The sequence below is a fragment of the Myotis brandtii genome, unplaced genomic scaffold (genome assembly GCF_000412655.1).
Source record: "Myotis brandtii unplaced genomic scaffold, ASM41265v1 scaffold2603, whole genome shotgun sequence".
NCBI classification, from domain to species: Eukaryota; Metazoa; Chordata; class Mammalia; order Chiroptera; family Vespertilionidae; genus Myotis; species Myotis brandtii.
This window is the reverse complement of record NW_005359896.1, coordinates 18,319-28,863: the sequence shown is the minus strand read 5'-3', so window position 1 is coordinate 28,863 and position 10,545 is coordinate 18,319. Positions and strand designations below refer to the sequence as shown.

Sequence of the window (10,545 nt, the reverse complement as noted above, 5' to 3'; positions counted from 1 at the left end):
AAGTGGTCTTCAAATCCACAACGTGATATTGAAGAACAAAGCAGTACAGTCCCCAGTGCGGTGGGCAAAGAAAGTGGCAACATCTGGTTAGAAGTGTGTCCATGCGGATGGAGAGCAGGTGGGGCACCTGCTGAGACATAACCCTGGGGACTGAGGGCCGAGCATGTGCTGGGGAAACTCTTGTAGAGCGAGCAGATTCTCAAAGGAGCGGGGGTGGGGGTGGGGGAGGCCTTGAATAATCACTGGAGCTGGAAGTAGGAAAGGGTGGGGCAAGCACATGGCCCCACTGGGCAGCTCCCTCACCCCAGCGCCCCCTGGTGCTCAGCAGGTGGTGCTTCACCAAAGGAGACAGAGGAAAAGGCCACACAGCTGATCTCCTTTCTGGGCAAGGGGCACAGGTCAGCGGGTGACACGGGAACGACAACCATCACAGCGTATCACACGGGCACAGTCATCGCGGAGCCGCAGGTCAGCAGCATTTCTGGGGTGTTGGTCACGGGGTGGTCACGTGCGTTTGGAGAGGTCAGGTTCCTGGTTCCGAGAATGTAACATCAGGACCTTCGCTAGGCTGACACTTCAGTTTTCCTCCAACGGGCAGCCGGTGGGGCCACACAGTCCTGAGCAGGAGGGGGCTTCTCTCTTCCCTTTGTGACGGGCATGTGAAGCGTTTCCATGCAGGCGACCCAGCGAGCTGTCAGGCGCCTTTCCCCGTGTTTGTCTGTTTGTGTTTCATAAAGGAACTGGGACACATTCTAGAGACATGGTCTGGGGAGAATGTCGCCCAGCAGTTATAGTGGTGAGAAGCACGTGTCAGGGTCCCATCTATTTCTTCTCCAGTTGGCCCATCGTCCTTGCTCTGCTCATGTCTGTCTAACTGCCTCACACATGTGCTTAAGGATCCTGACTCTGAATCCTTTCCAAAAAATAGACATCGGTGGGCTCCTCTGACTACTTCCAGGCTGAGGAGGGATGAAGTTTTCTTTCAGAGCCAGAGATCCTTGTTCTCTATCAGAGGGACGATGAGGCCTGGGCACAGAAGTAGGTAGGCTTGTGACCTGGCAGAGATAAACTGTATTGTAAAATTTGGTATGATTAAGCAATTAGAACAGCAAGAGTTACAACAAATGGTCTGGTGAAAGGGAAAGAAAACATTTCTATGGGGGCCCAAGCCTACAGCCTGCAGCCTGGGTATGTGCCCTTGACTGGAATAGAAACCTGGGACCCTTTAGTCCACAGGCCAACATTCTGTTCACTCAGCCAAACCAGCTAGGGCAAAAATAACTTTCTCTTTACTTATGGTATCTCGTTGTTGGTGAGATTTAATACTTGCATAATAATTTTTAGTTTACTTTATAAATGGTCGCAGAAGAGATTTTAAATTTGTCCTTTTTATTAAGCTTAAATTTACTTTTAGACAGCATTCATTTTGGCTAGTGCTTATTCGCATATGTATGCAAATTTTACTTTGGACTTTGTTAGAACCAATTACTCATAAAATATTGACTTCTCATATAACTGAGTTTATATGAGACCTTGATTATATTGTGAAAAGCTGACTTATTAAGTAATTGAAGTATGCACCTTTATTGAAAAAGCAAAGTAAGCAAACTGATACATTTGACCCGTAAATACAGATGCCACCCACCCCCCGGCCGATCTGAAGAGCAGGCTGCGTGGTGGTCTGAGGCATTATGTATGCTCCTGTCTTAAAATTCCGCTGCTGAATATTCCGGTTTTGCTGAAGAAGTACTCAGCAACCTTGTCCTGCCCTCCCTTTCTGTATTAACCATGTGCTCTGTCCTTGGCAGGGAGGTAAGGTAGTGGTCTAGCCTTTGTTTAAGCTTCCCTGAGATTTTATGACCCTTTTAGAACTCTTGCGAATAGTTAACTTTAGAACTTATTTCTTTTTTTTTCTTATTACATACGCAACCTTCACAAAATTCACACTCTCAAATTAGCTTTCAAACCTTCTTTCTGTGTCCTTCAAAAATGCATAACCTTCCATTAAGTATTTCTACTCTAATTTTCTTTCTGTCATACCACCAGCAACGTGTACAGACCTTTTCTTTCTTTGAAATATATTAGAACTCTTCACTCTCAGAAACCTTAATTTTTCAATGATTACCAAAAAGTAAACAGCCAGCATTTCTTAGATTAACATTTATGAACACATTTTAAACACACTTTTACTTTCAAGAAAATATACCTTCAACAAAGTACTAGAGACCTTCTGTAATAAAAACTAAGAGCTGGCAAATTAAAACTTGTCTTGCAGCTAATGTTTCAGGTTTGTTTTTTCTAAAAATTTAGATGTTTATCATTTAACCCAGCAATGCTCCAAAGTCTTTAAGTTAATAAAGACCTTGGAAAATTATGTATAGGCAGATGAGGCTAGAGAAAGTGGGAGCAGGCCCTAGCTGCTTGGATTTAAACTGCTACCTTCTTCCTTAGAGTGTGAATTTTGTGAAGGTTGTGTATGTAATAAGATCTAAGTTTACTGCTGTGGCTTCTGTTGCTGGTCCTCTGGGCCAGCCCTTCTCCAGGTGACTTGATCTACAATTGTGAACATTATGTTAGCATTTTCTTGAGATGTCAGGCCAACTATTGGTGACAAACTGTAATTTATAATATTTCTTGGCCCAACAGTTCCTCGGGGTCTGGCCCAGAGTACTTTCTCATTTGATCTTTTAGTGTTGGTAAATTCAGAGGCCCTTCTTCTTTGCCTTGCTGAATATTGAAGGCTTTGTTTAGGTTCTGAGTCCCACTGGGGCTCCTGGGTTTGGAAATCTTACATCTGCTGGAAGCACACCAGGGCCAGCCAGGTGCTCCTTCCCCAGATGGCCATTGCCGACTTTCAAATCATTCCCCCTTCTTTTAGTCTAGCTAGTCAGCTGAGCCCGTGGGTCTTCCAGCAGAGTTTTTAGCTCATTTTTACTGCTCCAACTCCTTTGCAGTCTAGAAAAGCTGGTTTCTGATGGTGCAGTGGCCTGATGGTGGTTGGAGCCTTATCAAGATAGCTCTCCTCCCAAGCGGGAGGCAGGGATTGAAAATCGCCATCTTGGCTGTTCCCTCAGATTGTCCCTGGGTCACATTGGGAGGGTAGGGCAGGAAAGGGTCCCATTGCCCTTGTTCTCTTTTAGGCCTTTACAGGGAGAAAGAGGACTGGCCCCTTCCTCCAATAGAGAGCACAGTCAGTCTCCTCTTGAGTGACTGGACTTCCATTATTAACATGTTTATAATTGTTACTGAAAAGCTATTTTAAAGCAGGCCGTATTTGTGATCCAGACTGCCTTAATTTGTGTTCACCTAAGAGTCAGTTTGTGGCTCAGCCTCTGGGCGGCAGTGTTTTGGGGTTGGCCTCTGAGGCTATACGGCTTCTCTACTTAAAACTGGTTTTGTACATTTATTTATTATATCTTAGCAACTTTGAGATTTTTAAACTCAATTATTACCTAAAGCATTTTCTTGACCAATAACCATGATTTCCCTTTCTGTTCAAGGAAAGGACACACTAATCTGGCTGGGAGTCGTATGCCCCTGAGCAAGATCCGACCATTATCATATGGAAGCATTAATCTTGTTACCCAAACCAGCCTGCATAGCTTGCTTCCTTATGTAATTTCAAATATATTGTATTGGTCTAATTTAGTTCAGAAATATTTCTTTTTAGGAAGAGAGTAGATCTTTGTGTCACATCAGGGCCCCTGAGATGTCACAAAGGTGTCTCTCAGTTAAATTCTCGAAAATATTACATTCGGAAAAGCTGTCAAATATACCCAAATTAAATATTATTAAAACTTAAACCAGTTGTAACATTAAAGATTTGGTCTTGACCACAAAGTTAATTATTTTCAATTTGGCTATTAAATGTTTATATTGTAGTAACGTCACAGATACAGTATACTTTGAATGTCAAAGAGAAAACGCTAGGAGGACACGCCTACCACCCACCCATTTTCTTGCTGCCCTACCCTCAAGGGCACAGAAGCTGCAAAGTTGGGACTGCTTCATAGCCAGTCTCAGTTCCGCCTCGGCTGGCCTGGGTGGGTTTGTGACATCACAAGCAGGCACAGGCCACCCGCTTCCCGTCCAGTTCTGTCCTGGTTAATACCAATGCTGACAATCGGATGTTTAATGGACGTGATGCTGGGCGGGGTTTTGTAAATTTCTCTGCCTTGCCCAGTCAGCAAATACCGCCTCCTATTGTGCCGCTTGGAAACTTCCGGCTTTTTAATTTCCCTTTCCCCTCCTGCTTTGCCTCAGGTGGGGAAGGTAATGGTTTGCTAATCACAATCAGTCTTGGAACTAGCTGGCCTTTGTTTTAAACTTCCCTGGGTTGCAACCTTTACAAATTGTACACTTTTACATTAACCTTAGAATCTTAAAATTTTAACCCAGCACAGAAAATCATAATTCAGGAATAGCAAATTAAAGTCCCTACTTTACAGACATAAAGACGGGAATCTCACTAGCTAGGAGTCTCTGGCGGGCTCATACCCTGACAGAAAGCATGATGATTCCCAAGAATAAGGGTTCTTGGCAGCTGCTGGGACATCCTGCAATCTCTGTCACACGTTCAGCCTCACCACACACAGCTAGGCTTCCCCCAAAGCGGGACTTGCCCCATCTTTAAACAAATTAAACAACAAAGAGACATAAAACATCAACAAACACCCCCATGTTTCCCATCCTCGACCATAAGCTGGGGGCCCCTGATTTCAAGGAGAGACATCTGCATTGCAGGCAGCGGTCTGGGCTCTTCTTAAAATTCTTTAGCACACTCTCTAAGGCAGCAGGTTTAGAGGAGCTACTTCCCATATTTGCAATTAGACCGTGTAATCCCCTCCCAGTGAACAGAGACGCAGGACAACACAGGTAGCTTTCGCTTCACTCAGGCTCCCACACTCACACTCAGACACCAGTCAGTCTGAGTTTTGACTTCCACCCACAGAAAGTCCTGAACTGAGGCAAATAATTTGCCTAAGTTGTGATCAGCTACTTCTTCTGTTCCTAAAGTCAGGCCTGAACTCGGACTGGTCCCCCGGGGGGGAAACTCACCAGTCATGTTGGGGTCCAGCCCCAGCAAGTCCAGAGGTCCCCAAAGCTGTGGACGGAGTCGGGGAAGAAGGAATGACACGGAGGCAGCCTTCAGTTGATCAGCAGCCTAGCGGTGCGCCTTCCCGTCATCAGAGGCTCAGTTGAATGGGCCCACCCGCCTGCTCTCACATAGCAATGCCTCACGCGGGAAAATTCAGCTGTGTCTTCTCGGTCAGGGAACCCTATTTAAGTTACAGAATTTACCAGGCAACCAAAAAATATGCAGGAGTACTGGAGGCACAGGAAAAACCCATTTATTTTCAGATGTTTCACATGTACCAGTACAGGACTCAGGGGAGACTGTTTCTCTCCAAATCATGAGCCCCCCAGTATGAAGGAAGCTCTCCCTTTATAACCGTTGGTTTCTTTGTCCTCCAAATATGGGATGGGACTTCCAGACCTTTCGCAGGCTTTGCAATTAACCCCGTGTGTTGGGAGGTGGCGGGCGGGGGTCGGGGGGGCGTGAGACCACATCTAAAGGCCTGGTTTGGTGCCAGTGCTGATAACTCTGTCTGGGGGTTGTGTATTGTTCATGGTTTACGGCCTCTCTAAAATGGGAGTACTTAGGTAAACAGGTCTTGCAGGACCAGATATCTAAAGAAGGAGCAGTGACTAGACCAGTGATGGCGAACCTTTTGAGCTCGGCATGTCAGCAGTTTGAAAAACCCTAACTTAACTCTGGTGCCGTGTCACATATAGAAATTTTTTGATATTTGCAACCATAGTAAAACAAAGACTTATATTTTTGATATTTATTTTATATATTTAAATGCCATTTAACAAAGAAAAATCAACCAAAAAATGAGTTCCCGTGTCACCTCTGACACACGTGTCATAGGTTCGCCATCACTGGACTAGACTATAGGCTAACAAGAATGTGCATGAGGTCACTGGCACAGATTCAGATTGCTAGCCTCCCAAATATGTCTCATTTTCCCCATCACAGCTACTTCTATCCTATTCACGTATCATGTGAAAAGTGGTTGAATTCCCGTGTCTACTTCCAGGAAGGTCAACATTTGTTTAAACGCACAGACACTGGTGGGAAGTAGAGCCAGAATGACGGAGCTGAGTTACCTCGCCAACTGTCTGTCTCCATGCTGCCTGTGTCCAGTCCTGACTCAGATCCTCAACATCCACCCGAACCCATGAGAGGAAAGTAGGAAAGTTTCACCCCCATAGAGGACCCCATCAGGATAAATGTTCCCCAAACAGTGTGTGGAGGTCACCTCCTCCTCCGGCCAAGGCACTGAGCCTGGCTGGAAGGTTCCCTTCCCCCATCTGCGTCCTGACTACCTGGGGCTCTCCTCCTGGGAAAGGCAGCCCTCTGTGGTGGCCACTCTGAGCCAACTGGTGTCTCATCTGTTTTCTCACCTCCCCCTCTTGGAGCTGAGTGTCCCCCACTGGGCCCTCACTCCACTGGTCAGTGAGGCACTGCCCAGGGGGATTCGGGGGGCTGGGCTGGGCATCTAATGCCTCAGAGATGCTGCTCATCCCTTCTCATCCCCTCAGGTCACATGCTCCTTTCACACAGATGCTCCTTCCGTGGTCATTCCGGGAGCTGTCAGCTGCTCTGCCTCCCTGGGGGCAGGGCCTTGGCACCTGCACGGATCTGACAGGCCTGGCTGTGGACGCGTCCGCAGGAGCCAACCACCCTTCTGGGGCCTCACTTGCTGGCTATTTGGCACGGGCATCGGGAGCCGGTGCTGCCCTACACCATCTCCAGCTCTGACCCCAGCCCTCTGCCAGGCCCGGTGCTATGGGCACCACCCACACTGTTCCCGGCACCTCCCACAAACTCTCTCCAGCTACATCATCAGACCAGGGCTCTCCCGGGAACCCCACGAGCATGTTGGCAGTGCCCTGACCCACGGGGGCAGCTCAGGGAGATGGGCAAAGGGGGCAAAGTGCTGAGTCAGAGGAGGGGGGCACCCTGGGTGCCTGCCCAGGGGCTGGACTCTAACTCTGCACCTCACTCCTGCTCTGCTTCCTCATTGGAGCTGCCATCGCTCGGAGTCCTGAGGATGTGCCTCCTAGAGATGGTGGTTCCAGGGACCCCAGTCCCGTTTCGCCTTCTGACTCCCAGCACAGGGCCTTCATGATCCGTCACAAAGTCCACACCAACTGCAAAGGGACAGACGCCTCTTCAAATGGCCAGGGTCAAGCAGGAGCAAAGGCAACTTCCCAAAGGCCACAGAGCCCCAGGACTGCATGGTCCGTGAGTTCTCACTAAAGAACTGTGTGTGCATGCATATGTGTGTGTGCACATATGTCTGCATGTGAGTGAGTGTGTAAGTGTGTGCACGCATGTGTGCATGCGTGTGCATGCGTGTGTGCATGAGTGTGCATGTGTGAGTGTGTGTGTGGGGGGGGGGGGGTGTTGGGTAAGCTATAAGCTGTGGGTGTGGGGAAAGGGTCCTTTGCCTGGGCCTAGTGGTATCAGGGCACGAGGGATGTTCTGGAGAAGTGGGAGGGCGTTCAAGCCAAGATGCTGCCCTGCTTTGCCCGAGTCCCCTCTCTCACTGCTCTGCTCCCTCCCCGCACCTCGGGTCAGGGACAGAGAGCACCCAGAGGGGAGCCCAGCCCTGGGGAGAGGGTGCAGCGTGGACGTGAGGACATGGGTGGGTCCTGGAGCCTGAGCGCCTGAACTCAGCCCAGAGGGTCTTGGGGGTGAGGGGCAGGGGAGGATACTTTCCCAGGGACAGGGTCCTGTTGGGCTTCCAATGCTCAGGGGCAGTGCGCCCTGCAGATCCCGTGTCTCAGACAGGAGTTCTGTACTGAATGCCCATGTCCAGCGTGTGAGCAGTGCAGTGTGAGGGGAGTCTCCTGAGGTCCCCATTTGAGTCAGTAACCAGAGAGCCTTGGTGTTGCAGGTGCTTTATTGAAATGAACATGTGGGGGAGGTTTCAACAATTGTCTTGCAGTTTCAGGATCAAAAGGCACAAAGGGGAGCTACGCTGTGGTTCTGCCATGGAGAGTCACTGTCGGGCCATCTGTCGTCGGAGGAAAGGTCCTGTGGGTCAGTAGGAGGCACACTGCCTGCTGTTGTATATGGCGTCCTGGAAACACACAGAGAAGTACTCACACCCCCTCTCCCACAGAGGCCGTCCTAGAGCACAGACGTGGCCTCTCCTGTTTCCCGGCTGTGTCCGCACCCACGGAGAGAACGGGCTGGGTTCAGCCAGAATTCTCTCCTTGTTCTGTCACTCAGGATGCACGTCATGATGCCAAGGACTCGCTGCTACCAGACCCGGTCCCTTCGGGGCCCTGGGAGCCCTTCCCTGTGCTTTTCCTCTGCTTTGAAAGAGGCCTCCCATGCACCTGCTGTGCTGCCACTTCTCCGGGTCTCAGCCCAGCAGGAGCCTGTGTGCATCTGGGAGACACGCTCTCGAGGGGTTTGTCTAACCTCCGTTTGCAAAGAGAAAGGCCATCACCTGCCATTGAAGGGGCTGCTCATGGCTTCAGGTGTGACTATGGTCAATGCCTGTCCCATAAATAGGACCCTTTCACCTTTTTCAATGGACAGTTTAGTCGTGTTAAGGTCCCAACCTCCAGGGCCTTCTCCTCTCGCTCAAGTGCAGCCCCGGGCCCTGTACGTCTCCCCCTCCCCCTCCCTCACCCTCCGCTGGAAGCCACGCTCTGCCTGTTCCTCAGAGACTGGCCACTGCACACATTACAACGCGTGTCCTTTCCTGACATATGTTTATCTATCATGGTTCCTGCAGATTCCCCAGCTTGTCAGACACCTGTGTCAGAAAGCTCCTAGTCATGCAGATGTTTATGTCTCTGCTGGGGCAATATTTCTCTATTGCTGCCCTGGACGGTTTGCAATGGGCTGCTTGCGTAGGGAATGAATACCAGGAAAATCTGAACCATATCTGTTCTAAATAGGAAGAAGGTCTCCTTGCTTATACTGACTTTTGTTTTCAACAATTCCACCACCCATGGCGGGTTCATAGCCAAGGAGTCTACTTGTCACTCATGGGGCCTTCCTTCATGGCCAGGACGTTCAGCCACTTATTCTAGCAAACGTGGATGCTCCAAAGGGCACTGGGAATCACATTCCTGAGGGGTGGGATCTGCCTGACATGTAACTTTCTGCTCTCTTTAGGAAATTCTTTAAAACGCTTTCCTATTTGTGTTTATCACTCGTCAACGTGAGGGTCCTCTTGAGAATCAGATGTTTCTGGGCTGAGGGGTAGGCAAGCCTTTGCCCACGCACTCTCCTCCCTCCTGGCCTTTCTCCTGTGTCACTCACTAAAGACTCCACCACGTGAGCAGGCAAACCAGCCCCGGCCCTTGCATGGCTTTCTGGATGTCAGCTCCCATGTTCACTGAGGTGACAGGAAGCGTGACCAACACTTGCTGTTAAGAAGTTAGTAGCAACTGAGAGCCCGCGTGTCCCTGGCCAGTGCTTCAGAGCAGGTGAGACGGAACCGCCATTACCATCATCTCGAGGACATTGTCCAGAGTTTCCTTATCCTGGTCGAGAAAGCACTGCTTAAGATTCTCTAGGCCTTTTGCAGTGATTTCACCCGGAATAAACGGTTGAAGATCTTCGATGTATTGAGTCTTCGACTCTGTAGGATCAATGGTCTTATAGATCACCTCCTCCAATTCTACGCAGCCAGAACCTTGGAAGAAAGCACACAAAGCCAGGCTCAGTTCCAAAGGACCAACTCCTTGCTGGGCGTAACCATGACGATTGTCATCTTCTTACCTCCCAGTGGAGACAGACATTCAGAGAGAATATGGGCAACGGTTCGAGTCCTCAATTCTGGGGGAGCAAACTCAGGGTCTTGGATTTTCTCTGAGCAATAAGACATCTGCCTCCTTGTCCCCCCTCCCACACACAACACCTCCAGCTCCCTGGCTTCAACAGCCCACAGAGCCAAACACGACGGAGCCATGAGGAATGAAGACACCAGAGAAAGGAGGGGCTCTGGCCTTGGGTTTGGGGAGCAGGAGGTCTGCCACAGGGGCCCTGACACCCACCTCCCCCCAAAGCCTGGCCCTGTCAGCACTCACCGGCATAGCAGGAAAGGGGGAGGGCGCTCAGCATGAGGACCACCACCAGCTTCATGGCTCAGGCGGCTGCTGTTGGCTGGTCACTGGACGTGGCAGGGAAGAAGGATCACTTTGGAGGTGAGAGCCCAGACTCCTCCTTTTATTCTCCTGGCGGCCACTTAATCCCTCCCACAGATGATGGAATGCATCATGGGATGAACTGGCATTGGGCCCAGAAAAGACAGGAGAATCATCTAGAACCCAGCCCGCCCGTGGTCTGTTTGTAGAAGCCAAGGAGACAGAGCTTTAAAAAATCTCAGGATTTTCAAAACTGCAATCATGGTAACGACATTAGATGAAATTCATGCTTGTGAAATAGGAAGGTAAATTACAGCACTGTGAGTCTGTGTTGTCATTCTTGTTTTTATTATTGTGGTCCTC

General features: G+C 49.5%; 1 protein-coding gene across 1 annotated transcript; it reads right to left on the bottom strand.

The window, feature by feature from the left end:
* Positions 1 to 7,958: 7,958 nt before the first annotated feature.
* On the bottom strand, positions 7,959 to 10,260 carry LOC102240535 (secretoglobin family 2A member 2). Its single transcript, XM_005868108.2, has 3 exons — positions 10,126 to 10,260; positions 9,544 to 9,731; positions 7,959 to 8,156 (listed from the first exon to the last, which is right to left on the bottom strand). Exons 1-3 carry the CDS (start codon positions 10,178 to 10,180, stop codon positions 8,118 to 8,120), a joined length of 282 nt encoding a protein of 93 aa, XP_005868170.1. The 5' UTR covers positions 10,181 to 10,260; the 3' UTR covers positions 7,959 to 8,117.
* Between the last annotated feature and the right edge of the window lie 285 nt (positions 10,261 to 10,545).